Below are 14,210 nucleotides of genomic sequence, written 5' to 3'. Positions count from 1 at the left end.
AGAAAGACTGACTGGCTCCCTGGGCAACCCTCCTCGTCTTGGATACGTAGGAAAAGAAGTTGGAGTACACTGCCCTTTATCCAATTACGAGGATCAAGACCTTAATTACAGAGCAGGAGAGCTACACACAGACCCGACTTTCCTCTCTCTGTCTCTCTCTCTCTCTCTCACTCTCACTCTCGCTCTCTTGTTCTCTCTCGCTCTCTCGCTCTCTCTCTGGTATGTCGTCCAGGCTCTCCGTACGGGCTGAACAGAGGGTGGAGACGAGCCTTCAAGACCCTCCCCGAAGGACCATTGAAACTTTACTCATTAGGTCGTGTTCCGGCGGTGGCTTGTGTCGATGTTGGTGTTAGTAAGGCAACGGAGGGCACGGCAGGATGAGGCAGCTACTTCGTCACGCCTCCTCGAAATAAATAATGATGTTTCCCTGTCTTTCCCTCCCTTTCTCTCTCTCTCTCTCTCTGTTGTTGTTGTTGCTGTCTGGTACGGTATGAATTTTAGGGTTATATTTTTTTTTAGTATTGTCTAGTGTTGGTTGTTTTCTGGTGTGTTGTTGTGTTTCTATTTATATCACGTGACCCTACCTATGTCCATTACCGTACTCTGTATATCGCTGTAGAGAGACACTAAAAGAATGATAATACACGTGAAATACAGGAGGAATGTAAAAGTAGGAGTGATCATGGTGACTTTAACTATGCATACAAGGAGGAGGAATTCGTATTAAATATAAAGGGAATCCAATAGCAATACATGTTCCCTCGTATACCAGGAAGACAAATACGTGAAATATAAAGGGAATATGATAGTAATAGTGGTTAATGAAGGTTAGATACGTGAAATAAAGGGAATATAATGGTAATAGTGATTAATGAAGGTCAGATACGTGAAATAAAGGGAATATAATGGTAATAGTGATAAATGAAGGTTAGATACGTGAAATAAAGGGAATATAATGGTAATAGTGACTAATGAAGGTTAGATACGTGAAATAAAGGGAATATAGTGGTAATAGTGATTAATGAAGGTTAGATACGTGAAATAAAGGGAATATAATGGTAATAGTGATCAATGAAGGTTAGATACGTGAAATAAAGGGAATTTAATAGTAATAGTGATTGATGAAGGTTTAGATACGTGAAATAAAGGGAATATAGTGGTAATAGTGATCAATGAAGGTTAGATACGTGAAATAAAAGGAACAGCATGACACCACTAATCAAGGACGTCTCGCGTGTGCATACAAGAAGGCAATTTAACGCTCATCGCTCGTCCCACCAGAAACAGACCATCGGACAAGCTTACTCACCCTCCTTACTCACCCCTCCCCCTCCCCCTCCTGCTCCTCCTCCTGTTCACATCATTACGCAATAAATGAAAAACCTCCCTCGACTCCCCTTCCTCATCCTCTCACACGCCTTGTTTCCCTCCTGCTCGACTAAACACACACACACACACACACACACACACACACACACACACATGGCACACTTTTCTTAATTAAGTTATCTACTAGTGTATTATTTCTTTCATAATTTAAGGAAATACAATGTAGATTTGCAAGTATTTCATTTATTAAACTTCCTGCTTTTTTATTGTTTCTAATGTATTGCTTTAATAATTTTCAGGATACTGTGTTATTATGTGACTAACGTGTACATTTTAAAAGTATTATAAACTAAATCTGCTCAAAGGAAGAATAATGAAGTTTTGTATTTTTTTTCTTACGTATATATGTCTTTTGAAAGCATTATAATTTCTACGTTTTGAGATGTCTTTTATAACGTATATTTATCCTTCGAAACCACTATTATATTCTACATTTACCGACGTCATATTCAATGTACATATATCTTTTGAAATTATTATTATTTTCAACTGTTACAAATGCCCTTTTCTTTCTTTATTTTTACATATATGCATCTTTTGAATCCATTACCATTTTCTACGTTTACCGATGCCTAATTCCGTTTTCTTTGGTTCCAGATTCTGCGTGGGGGACCGCTTCTACCTGTGCGACAACAAGATTCTCTGCGAATACGACTACGAGGAGCGCATGGTCTTTGCTAACATGTCGTACTCGTCTGACTCGCTGGCACACATCAAGCGACAAGTTAGTGACCTCCAGGTAGTGTTCGTTCAAGTGCGCACTGCCCCCCACCGCCTCAGCCACCGCCACCACACACACTACACACACACCTGCACCACCACCATCACCTACACCGTCACTACTTTCACCGTCACCGCCTTCACGTGCTGCTTTTCTTATAGTTCTTTTTAGTTGTTTTCTTTCTCCACGTCTACCACACACTATATACTTTCACATACACTACCATCACCTCCACCACCACTTACACCGTCACTGCTTTCACATGCTGCTTAATTTTGCTGGTTCTCTGTTGTTCTCTTTTCCTTTCTCTGGTTCTAGTGTGTTTCAAGATCTGTTTGGGGCTATATTTTCTGGATCATTTTTCTATAGCTTCATGGTTTTATTTCTCTGGCTCCGTTTAATATTTCTGGTTTCGTTTCTGTTTCTCTGGGTCTATTTTGTTTCAAGGTCTATTTAGGGTTACTTTTTCCGGATCATCTTTTCTATAACTTCACGCCTTCGTTTCTGTTTCTGACTCCGTTTAATATTTCTTGTTTCGTTTCTGTTTCTCTGGTTCTCTGTTTTCTATGGTTCTACTTCTGGCTCTGGTTATGGTTTTGGTTCAAGCAAGTACGCACTGCACCCCTCCACCACCACCCTCTCAGTACCTATCACACCTCCCCTCACCACCACCACCACCAACAACAACAACAACAACACATACTCTCCTTCTTTGTTAGTGCCTGTTTCTTCGTCCGTTCCTGGTCCTTATTTATGTTTATCTCTACCTTCTTTTCCTTCTGACAAGACTAGTATACCTCTATTTCTGGGCGTCTTTCTCCCGTTTTATTTAATCTGTCCGCTTCTGTCTGTGTCCTCGTTTCTATCACCATTATCTGTTCCCTCATATTAGGCAGACAAAAATATTTCTCTCTCTCTCTCTCTCTCTCTCTCTCTCTCTCTCTCTCTCTCTCTCTCTCTCTCTCTCTCTCTCTCTCTCTCTCTCTCTCTCTCTCTCTCTCTCTCTCTCCTAATTAGTCTATTTTCTTTTATCTCCGTCATTCTTTTGATACGTCTTCCAGGTTCTTGAGCTTGAAGTCAAATTTTTCTAACATTCTATGCTTACGGATTTTCTTGCCTTTTTGTCTGAGGGTCATTATACGTTTCTTTTTTTTTAATTAATTTTTCTTTACATTCTAATTCGGATATTTTTTTGGTTTTCTTTTTCATCTCTGTCGTTTTCATCTCCAGAACATCATAATACATTAAAATAATCTGGACTAAAAATATATATAATGAGAAAGAAAAAAAATCATCAGACGTGACTGAATATACCGACAAAGACAAATATGATTTTTTCTTTAATTAATTGTTGGTAAATAATTCCATCTTCTAGCCCTGACTGACTGACTAACTAACGATCTCCTGCATACATACATTTACTGCTATGCCAACTCACACACAACCACATACATTATACATTATAAACAAACAGTGCAAAGAGAGATTTATATAAAAAAAAATCCTTTATCTATCTCTTTCTGGCATTCATTCCATACTTCATTAAATCTTTAGTCTAAAAAGTAACCTTAAATTTTAAAAAAACTTCCAATTATCCACTTGTATAATATTCTGGATTGGAATATTTGTGCCATTTCCCTCTCATAGAAGCTGGGCAGCAGGGCGGTCTTAACTCACTAACCCGATAGCTATACACGAGACCATAGCTTATCCTACTTTAACTCAGATCTATTCAATGATTCACAAAGGGTCCAACACGCTATGGCCACAGATACTAGATGCTACAAAATGCTATATATATGTAGGGTGCTTGTTAATTATAGATGTATAGTTTTTTTATTCCCTACACTTGTTATATTAAGATTCACTTTTGATAGGACCCAATACGCCATAGCCAGAGACACCAAAAAGCTACAAAACGCTAGAATGAATATATATTTTTTTGCCTCTATTTTCTTATACTGAATGACCGCTTCTTGTGCTCGCCTTTTCTAGCACTAACACAGCACCGCACGCTCAGTAGATTCAGCATTGTACGTTATATTATTTTCCGTTATGCAAAGTTATGTCGCCGAATTTGCGTTACGATTCAGGCAGTGTGTGTGTGTGTGTGTGTGTGTGTGTGTGTGTGTGTGTGTGTGTGTGTAAGAAAGCTAATAAGAATCTAGCGTTACTTATTGTCATTGTGAGGTTGGTTACTACACAGAACGGCGTATTTTAAGAATCTTGCGTTACTTATTGTCATTGTGAGGTTGGTTACTACACACACAACGGCGAATTTTATAGATAACCTGAACTTTAATGCGCCATAGCTTTTCGAAGTCTTGTACAGCTGAGTATAAATAATCCGTATTCATTTTTTTCTTCAATATTCATAAACGTGACTTTCCGCAGTTCTGTATTAGTTGTATGAATTTATATCACTACAAAATCCTCCCCAACTCGTGAGAGACAAAAGATTAATAATAAAAAAAAAGGAAAAACGACATTCGCGACGCATGGTCCAGTTTAATTTATTTCTTCATTCATTTATTCTTCATCTCCAATCCAAAGCACGTGCGGGATTCATTATTCACGCGGCGCCGGCGGTGAATAGCGCTCAAAGGGATGATGATGATGATGATGGTGATGATGGGTCTCCTCTCATCACGCCGGCCGCTCCCTCTCTCACTCCCTCCCTCACTTCTCCTCTGCCTCCCATGCCGCCTCCCTCCCAGCGTCTAGTCGGTCAGCCACTAATGTTCCCCAAGGAAGACCCGAATTTCAACCCTTAATCAACTTTTCTCTAAATAAATGACGAAGCAATACAAAATAGCTCATCGTTCAACTCTCCTCTGTTCCTTCTCCCATAGTTTTGATTACATAGCAGATTTTCGTTTTCCTTTTCTTTTTTTGTGGCGGGTTGTCATTCGATTGTTTTACCCTTCTTTTTCGTTAATGTTTGTGTCCTTGTGTTGTGTGATTTATGAGAGACTTAACGCCCATGTTCTCTTTTTGATAGTTCGTTCACTATTATCGTCGGGTCTAATTCCGCAGCCACATCCCTTTCGCGTATCTCATGGGCGTGTGTGTACCAGCTCAGTTTCTTGTTTTCAATATTAGCATCATTATTAGACACCTCACCACCCGAAATTGACCTCTCTTCTGGTTACTCTTTACTTCTATGGGAGCGGCGAGTAGCGGGGTTTTTTTTTTGTATTCTTTTTTTGTTGCCCTTGAGCCGTGTCCATTGATGTAAAAAAAAAAAAACGTCCATTCCCTCATTTCAGGTCGCTCATTGTAATTTTAGATTTTTCAACCGACTCAGTTTCATATCTTCGGCATCTCTGTGTACAAGCGTGCAGACCTTACGATTCAAGGTAACGGTTAGGCCGACACGAGAAATTTCGAAATATATATCGAGAGGAAATTATCTTCCACTCCCGCCCCCCCATTACACAGTCCCTCTCAGCCCCGTCACGAAAACCTCCACTTAAAACAATCCTCTTTCGCTGAGCCTTACACGTTATGCCGCCGCCTTTCGCTGATCCTCTCGTTAACCAGTCCCCTTTCGTTCCAGAACGGGACCACGAAAGTACCATTGAAGGACATGCCTGAAATGCTTACGTCGTGATGGTGTCAGGTCAGTGAGGCTCCCGCTAACTGTTAACACCTGCCTCCTCCCTACCTCCCTCCCTCCCTCCCTCGCCTCCCTGCCTCACCTAAACACCTTTCCAACTCTAAAGCCTCGTTATCCTGCTTCTCCCTGTCACCCCTGCAAGTCTCTCTCACTCTGCCAGCTTCCCTTATCCCTGCAGCAGTATGTCACTCTTCTGTAACAGCTTTCTTCCTCCCTCCCTCGCTCCATCGCCTATTTGCCTCACTTAAACGACCCTCCAAGTTTCATGCCTGCTTCCTCCTTCCACCCATGCAAGTCTCTTCCGGCCTTGTCTCCTTGTTCCGCCTAAACGCCCCTGTAACACCCCATGGTATGTCACCCCTGCAAGTTTGTCTCTTATGCAAGCTTTTCTCACCCCTGCAAGTTTGTCTCTTATGCAAGCTTTTCTCACCCCTGCAAGTTTGTCTCTTATGCAAGCTTTTCTCACCCCTGCAAGTTTGTCTCTTATGCAAGCTTTTCTCACCCCTGCAAGTTTGTCTCTTATGCAAGCTTTTCTCACCCCTGCAAGTTTGTCTCTCATGCAAGCTTTTCTCACCCCCTGCAAGAAAGTGTCAACCTCCAAAGCCTCCACTCCAAAATTATGCGCTTTCTTATCTGAGAAGTTGATTTCCTCGTCACTATATACACTGATTTTTTTTGTTTAGCATCAACATAGTAACTTCCCTTACCTTCCCCCTGACCTTCCTCATGAAAACAAAGTCTATTCATCGCTGCTCCTTTTTCTTTCTCCAGTTTCTATTCTGCTCATAACTGACAGCACAAAATCATATTATCATCTGCTTGTCATTACTCACAATAAATACTCACTTTTTATTTGTGTTTGTTTCTTTCTCTGCCTGACGACATTTTTTTTATAGCAACACATCATCTGCATGTCGCCTTTACCGCCACTTTACAGCTTGTTCGTCAATGCTAATGTCGCTTGTAACTCATTTTTTACGACCACGTCACCTGCATGTAACGACGACCACACTGCCACCTGCCTCTGTCTGCTACTTCTTTTGCTGCCTCCTCCAGAACGACTTGCATCCTGCTTCGCGCCCCTTCCCCCTAGTCCCTTCACCTGTCTTCTACCTGAACTAATCCTCACCTGCTGCCCGCTTGTTACTGTTCCCGCCACCATCCCAGACTGTTTTGAGCTTCGTATGTTCCTCCAAGGACTTTTAATCCCATAATGAGCAATGATGAGGAGTACTGAATCATTTGTGTCAGTTATGTACATGAAATCAATACGCTAGTGATTTTTTTCTTCCTTTCTCTAGCGGGCTTTCTTGTTTTTTCTTTGTTGTTGTTTTGTTTTCTTTTGGCCCTTGAGCTATTTACATTACTCTAAAAAAATCTCTAACTCTATCTTCCATTTTCGGAATATGCAGGTTAGCAGCAAAACACGTGTCGAACTTACCAATTACGAAAATGCACGTCCATCATTACTTCGGAGTAGGATAGAGCAAAAACAGTTCGTTGGAGTTGGATATTACAGGAGTTTAAGTGAAAAAAAAAATGGTAGTTTCCAAATTTACAAATCTATCGAAAAACAGATCCCGCAGAATTTTCACACGTTTTTTCGGTATTAATTTTGAAGCTTAAGCGTTGCAGGTAATGTTCAGGCGACGGCTAATTAACAGGTAAACTAAGCATGTATAGCCGCGGGTAAAGGCAAGAGAGGAAGCGCTTAAAATACGTCACCGAGCAAGACTATCAGAAACAAAGGGATCACACACACACACACACACACACACACACACACACACACACACACACACACACACACACACAAGAAACAAACATATCCGATACTAAACACCAGGAAAAGAAACAAGGGCAAAGCAGATACAACATACACAAACACACATACATACACCCACGCCCACACGAGAACGCACACACAAACACACTCTCAAACAGAAGCAGAAACACGCAAGCACCCCCTAAACCTGACCGTGTCCCCGTTTTTCATGCAGTTAGGAAGGTGGCGTCCTTTGGCTCGTTAAAGTAATGTTTATCTTTAATTTGACAAATGCATGGCTGTTAACACGGAGCGAGGGAGCCCTGCGTCCACCCTTCAGCTTCCCTCTGTCTTGCCGCCCCTGCATTACCATATATTACCATTACCTCCCCCTTCCTCCCTAAATGGGCTTTTAAGTCTTTTATTGTCTTCCTCCTCCTCCGCGCTCTCTCTCTCTCTTTCTCTCTCTCTCTCTCTCTCTCTCTCTCTCTCTCTCTCTCTCTCTCTCTCTCTCTCTCTCTCTCTCTCTCTCTTCTTCCCTTCACTCTGTCGTGTGTAAGATAACAACACCGCATTTGCCCAAGTTACATTAGTTCTCTCTCTCTCTCTCTCTCTCTCTCTCTCTCTCTCTCTCTCTCTCTCTCTCTCTCTCTCTCTCTCTCTCTCTCTCTCTCTCTCTCTCTCGTAACGCTCCAAAATTATTAACTATTCGATAGAGAAATATCACAATTCAGTTTTCCATCCGTAATAACAACAAAAATAAAAATCATAATATTTGCTTGTTTATCACGTGAGGTTCGCCCGCTTACCGTCGCCTAATTGAGGTTAGAGACAAGGTAATCCCTCCACCTGGGGCGTGCATTTTATCAGTCAATTTTTCCTCGAGGTAATTAGTTTATTAGTCCACCTGGCGGCCCGCGCGACGCTAATGACCGGAACCGAACGTGGAATGCAAATGGCCGTTTAGCTTTTACTTTTTTATTCGTCTTTATTTTCTTTCCCGTTCGTATCGTCATGTGTAGAAGCTGCGTTGCGATGGCCGGCAAGGCGTCAGGCACAGAGACAGAGGCTACACATGTTTTAGTTGACACAGGGACACAGAGGCTACACATGTTTCAGTTGACACAGGGACACAGGCTACACATGTTTCAGTTGACACAGGTACACAGGCTACACATGTTTCAGTGGACACAGGTACACAGAGACTACACGTTTCAATTGACACAGGGACACAGAGGCTACACATGTTTTAGTTGACACAGGGACACAGAGGCTACACATGTTTCAGTTGACACAGGGACACAGAGGCTACACATTTTTCAGTTGACACAGGGACACAGAGGCTACACATGTTTCAGTTGACACAGGGACACAGGCTACACATGTTTCAGTGGGCACAGGTACACAGAGACTACACATGTTTCAATTGACACAGGGACACAGGCTACACATGTTTTAGTGGACACAGGTACACAGAGACTACACATGTTTTAGTGGACACAGGTACACAGAGACTACACATGTTTTAGTGGACACAGGTACACAGAGACTACACATGTTTTAGTGGACACAGGTACACAGAGACTACACATGTTTCAATTGACACAGGGAAACAGAGGCTACATATGTTTCAGTTGACCCAATAGGATCTCGTCCCCCTGACCCCCTTCCTTGCCTCTTAAGTCATCCCTTCTGTGCCGCCTCCCCCAAACGCCACCACTGTCTCCTCTCCCCACAATAGTCCCCCTCCCTCTCTGTCTCCCTGGACACACGCCACCACCCCCTTCTCCACCTGTCATCCCTCCCTCCCCCAACACTCCGCTAGTCCCAGCAGCCGTGTGTGTTTACTTGTCTCCTTCACGTTGTTTGCTCGCGTCTCTCTTCCCTCACACACATTCTGAGGGGCAGTGAGAAACACGATGTTTATCCGACTTATACGTGAGTGCAGGATTAGCGTGTCTCCCTGACCTTGGTGTTCTGTCTCTCCCAGCAGCCCCCGGAGGAATCTGGCTTGGCTCAACGCGGCGGCACCCCCACCCACGGCGCGGCCCTCCCCCAGCAGCCCGCCCAGCACCACCAGATGGGGATGAACGGCATGAGCCTCGGCAGCGGCGTCGGCAGCGGCCCGGGCACGTCGGGGATGCTGCTACCCACGTCACTGGCGGACCGGGGGGGCCTTGGGGAGCCGCAACTTGGCGTAGGCGATGGCGTCCTGAAGGCCCCCGCAGCCCCCCAGCAGCCCAACAGCTCCAATCAGGCGGTGGCTGACGACGCATCGAGCGGCTACGGCAGTCCCGACTCTCTTACCATGGAGGACCGATGAGACGCGGCTGGGAGGGGGCGCAAAAGGCGGCGGACATGACCAACGCAGGCTCCGTCGCAGCTCCCGCAGGCACCGTCACAGGCACCGCCACCGATGCCGACACTGCCACAAGCTTCGTCGTCACAACAGTTTCCATTCCCGATGCCACAGATGCCGCCGCCCTACGCGTCTCATCTGCCGTCGATGATGTCGCAGATGTTGCCGCGGTCCCAGGCACAAGGTCGGCTTCCCCAACAGCCGCCCATGCTGCCCGGGATGGCCTCGTCCTGCCCCGAGATGATCCGCGGAGCAGGGCCACCAACACAGCTGCAGCCTCAGTGGCCGCCACAGTTTTAACTCGGCGCGGCAACACAGTATCCAGCACGGCCACCTCCAGCCCTGGAGGCAGCCCGAGGCCACAGCACCAGACAAACACCTTTGCGTGAGGTGGCCGGATCTGTTGTTGTCTTGCTGAGGCAAAGCCAAGGCCTGTGGCAAACAGTGACAGTAGCACGGAGCTTCAGCGATGGACCAAGCCAAAGCCCCCGCCTGTAGCCCCCTCCCAAGGCACAGCCAACTCCCAAGCCCCGGCGCCAGCGGCACCAAATAGCGGGCCGCCAGGTCGTCGGCGGCGGCCCCGACAACCACCCGTCAAGCAGGAAGACTCGCCCGCCGCGGAGGCGTGGGCGCTGCCACGACTTTATTCTCGCTAACAGAAGGAAGCATGGACTGGTGAATGCTTTTTACGGCTCTGTTATGTGATATGTAAAGCATTACTGTAATGATCGATGGAAAACTCAAAGCAACAAGTAATATTATTTGTAAATATAATTTTAAGGCCAAATGTGAGATAATGAACTCCCCGTTTTCGTGTGAGATTGGTTGAGGGGAGACCCTCGTGCATGTACAGTGACGGAACACTCTTCCTATCTTGGTGTGCCATAAAGACCTACTTTTAGCAGTTACTTAGTTTTCGGTTGACGCTACAGCCTTGAGGATTGCACAAGCTGCGCTAGTCAAGTGAGGGAGCAAAAGACGAGCAGTGACCGAAGCACCAGTGCTCGCCAGTACCTGTATGGCACCAAAGGACTGACTGACAGACGGCCGTCTCAAGCGGCTCACGTGTATAATCCTCGTCACAACAACAAAAACAACAACAACCAACACGCTCTGAAAATGCTTGTTTATGTTCTCTCATACGTAATCAGAGTAGTTCCGTAACGGACAGTAAGACCATACAAGGGCAAGTAGCACCGGCCAGGTTGACTGTATATAATGTGCACATTTGCTTTCACCAACCTGATCCGGCTTCCCATTTTCTATACACACCTAGTCGCAGCTCACACTAATTTGCGCTGTATCGCGGCGTAACTTCGCAAGAACTACATTGCACGTCAGCGTCATGCCTGCGAGCTCGTGCGGCGAGCTGATCCTGCTGCCCAGCGGGCCCGCCGGGGCTGCCGCTCTGGCTCTTCGCCCCCTGGGGCAGAGGGCCGCGAGGAGCCCCGGTGGAGCGCTGCGGCCAGCTCGGCGGGGCGCCGCGGCGGGGCCGGCGGGCGCCGCGCTGACGAGATGTGGAGCCTCGAACATTACGTTGTCGTACAGTAAATGTGATACTTGTCGACGGCAAATACAAATATGTGAGTAAGTGAGTGAAAGAATACATTATTCCATAACAAAAAAAAAAGATTGCAATGACATAAATCAATTTTCTTATTTCTTTTGGTTTATAAAATATTATGGAATAATGGCAATTGGTGGTGTGTGAACGGAATCGTTATGGCTGTTTTCGCATTCTTGTTGTTCATTTACTGTATGTACAAAGTTTAAATGTTATCATCAAGGACATTAAATGATTATAATAATTATCATAACTGTTTCCATAATTATGTTTCATTCTTCTTAGTTGTTCACAGCCTCGTAATGCCCAACCATTACGTTTGTCACTGTCTTGTCCCCGCGTGTCCCCGGCGTGGGGCACGAGGCCCCCGTAAGGCCCCGGCCCCGGAACCCGGACCTCGGCCCCCGGCCCCCGCCACGCACTACCGACAATACATTCACTTTTCTCATCACCGTTGGAACATTAAGAGTGAATCTGGCGATGTATCGAGACTAGAATCTCACTGCAGTGCCTCCGGAAGGAACTCCCTCCGGCAGGCACACCAGCGAAGCCTCCGCCGCCTTCTGCTGCCGCCAAGCGTCGGCTGCATTCCCTCTCACCCCCTGTCACCGTCTTGCCACCCATCCCCCACTCAGAAGTACCGGTTCCATGCATGAGTCCTTGTCAGCTCACTCCGGACTCTAAATTGTTAATGTATACGAGCATTAGGTCTCTTCTAAAAAGATTTTGTCAAAAATAAACGTTCCCAACGGTGTGTTGATGTATCCGCGTCACGGCGCGTCGGACACAGCAATCCTGTTCCCGCTAAGATCAGAGTCGCAGCCGAGGACGCGGCGAGGCGCGGGCGGCGGCGGCGGCGAGGTGCAGTGCCGCGTTCCTCCAGGCCAGGCAGGGGCCAGGCCTAGTGTTGCAGGGTGTCGCGCCTCCGTGTCTCCCACTGTACAGAGAACGACCGGCCTCACCCACCCATGGTACAACTCACCCACATTCGCGACAAGCAGATATAAATATTACGTGAATTATCTGAACTTATCATCCTCAAGTATACGCTAACCATTATTTGACCCGGGCCCACGCGGCGCCGCCACCACGCGGCGGGGCGGCGCTGGGCAGCCTGTGGACCGAATTTCGTTCATATTTATTGAAAGTGTATGTAGTGGCGTCCAGTGCTAAGGTACAAGCCCAGTGATTCCCCCACAGACAAAAACCACGACGAGTTCCTTAGCGCGAGATCCAGACAGTGAAGCAGAGTCCACGAGGGGCGCGTTGCCCCCCGGCAGACTTGTACCTTGGCACGGGCGCGGCCCCCATGTCTTTGTTAACTATACATGTGCTCAACGACCTCCACACACACGTCTCCTGCGTTTTCTGTTGATGCTCATTTTGATAACCAGAGGGAGTGCCTGAGACGACCAGCACGGCAGACGTTTCTCGGTCTAAAGCAGTATAACGACTCTCCTTCAAAGCCCACGAAACATGTATACCAAAAAGTGTTAGATAATGTACAGACAAAGTAATGACCTATATGAACCGCGTTTTGTTGTAATTCGGCCTCAACACGTCAGTCAGCTTCAGCAGCGGCCACCGACACACGGCGCGGCGCGGCCAGGGCGCCGCCGCGGGTTCCTGCCGCTGTTCACTTCAGTTCCTTGAGTCGACGTTGCATTCAGCCGCTTAGTGACTCGCATTTCGCTGATCGAATCCAAAGTGGTAATTGAATCTGTATTAATTTATTTGTTTACTCTTTTATATATAAATAGAATATACATATTCTTTTTCTATTCAATTTAAATAAGATTTGATGGTCTTCATATACTTTTATAACATTCCCGTTTCCTCCTCCCTTCCTTCCCTCCGGGATCCTCAAAAACGAGCACAAAGCTAACACTAAATTTACAGCTAAACATTCCCGCGGCCGCCGCACGGCCGGGCCGCCTCTCATTTTAAGGAATGAATTTGTTTGTTTAAGAGGTTTAAAAAAACGTTAGAAAACCCCAGCTGCTGGCATTTGCATGGCACTTGAGGCCCAACCCTACCATACGCTGCAGGCCGCACGCTCTTGTCTTGTAACTGTAATTTGATTAAAAGTTCAAGTCGCAGGCTAATGACTGAGAAGCCGCGTGATGCAGGCCGTCTGTCTGCCGCCCTGTGACCCACCACTCGCCGGGACCCTGGAACGCACGCGGCGGCGGTGGTGTGCGGTGCGGTGGCCGCTGTGGCTGTGGTCAGGCTCACGCCGCAGGTGCTGCAGGCCTCCTGCAGACCCAGTCTGCCATGCGTGTTGGCGTTTGAAGCACTGCCGCGGCCCTCAGGCCCCGTCACCCAGGAGTCGGGGAAGTGGGAGGGCCGCGGTGTTGTCGGACACCAACACAGCAGCAGCAGACTCTGCCGCCACGCTCCCACACCAGGCTGCCTGTCCATGCAGCCAGTCACTGGCGCAGGCAGCGGCTGCATCAGGCTGACCCAGTCACTAGTGCAGGCCGCAGACTAGTCCCTTCTTGACCCCCTCCCACTCTTGTTACCAAAGTTATTGTCTAGAATTGCACTTTTCTTAAAGTGAATATATTTTGTACAAAGGAATCCACTTGTCTTTTATTTTCCTTACAAACAAACACCCTGACATGATGTGCTTCCCTTCACCGCGGAGCTGCCCAACGGACATCAGGAGGCGTGAATGTGGACCGTCCGCCCCGCCCCACTGCCCCTCCCCGCCCCGCCCAAAGAGCAGGGGCACGGCGGGGGACCTTCACCTGCCCCACCTCACCTCGCCCCAGCCTGCCAGTGTGTCCCACT

The 14,210-nt window shown here is 46.8% G+C and overlaps 2 protein-coding genes across 3 annotated transcripts in view; both read left to right on the top strand.

Annotated features, from left to right (window-relative positions):
- The window catches only part of LOC127000378 (LIM/homeobox protein Lhx4-like), a 93,665-nt gene extending 79,667 nt beyond the window's left edge, over nucleotides 1-13,998 (top strand). Inside the window, exons 3-4 of one of the 2 annotated variants that reach the window (XM_050864043.1) lie at nucleotides 1,987-2,128; nucleotides 9,485-13,998. In XM_050864043.1, coding sequence (XP_050720000.1) covers nucleotides 1,987-2,128; nucleotides 9,485-9,817 — 475 coding nt within the window. In that variant the 3' untranslated portion in view covers nucleotides 9,818-13,998. The remainder of the gene's footprint in view (nucleotides 1-1,986; nucleotides 2,129-9,484) is intronic. The other variant, XM_050864044.1, reaches the window with a different exon arrangement.
- Nucleotides 9,853-13,908, top strand: LOC127000183 (translation initiation factor IF-2-like). The gene is made up of 3 exons (XM_050863576.1): nucleotides 9,853-10,238; nucleotides 10,299-10,478; nucleotides 13,647-13,908. The coding sequence occupies exons 1-3, from the start codon at nucleotides 9,853-9,855 to the stop codon at nucleotides 13,906-13,908; spliced, it is 828 nt and encodes a 275-aa protein (XP_050719533.1).
- Nucleotides 13,999-14,210: the final 212 nt, after the last annotated feature.

Source organism: Eriocheir sinensis, chromosome 18 (assembly GCF_024679095.1).
Source record: "Eriocheir sinensis breed Jianghai 21 chromosome 18, ASM2467909v1, whole genome shotgun sequence".
Lineage (NCBI taxonomy): Eukaryota > Metazoa > Arthropoda > Malacostraca > Decapoda > Varunidae > Eriocheir > Eriocheir sinensis.
The sequence above is the reverse complement of the archived record's forward strand: the minus strand, read 5'-3'. Positions and strand labels throughout refer to the sequence as shown.

Bases quoted from the DNA above. Each gene is read 5' to 3' on its own strand.
- LOC127000183 (XM_050863576.1), top strand. From the start codon at position 9,853: ATGACCAACGCAGGCTCCGTCGCAGCTCCCGCAGGCACCGTCACAGGC. The intron at 10,239-10,298 runs GTGAGGTGGCCG...TGTGGCAAACAG, and splicing joins CACCAGACAAACACCTTTGC to TGACAGTAGCACGGAGCTTC. The intron at 10,479-13,646 runs GTGGGCGCTGCC...GGCTGTGGTCAG, and splicing joins GACTCGCCCGCCGCGGAGGC to GCTCACGCCGCAGGTGCTGC.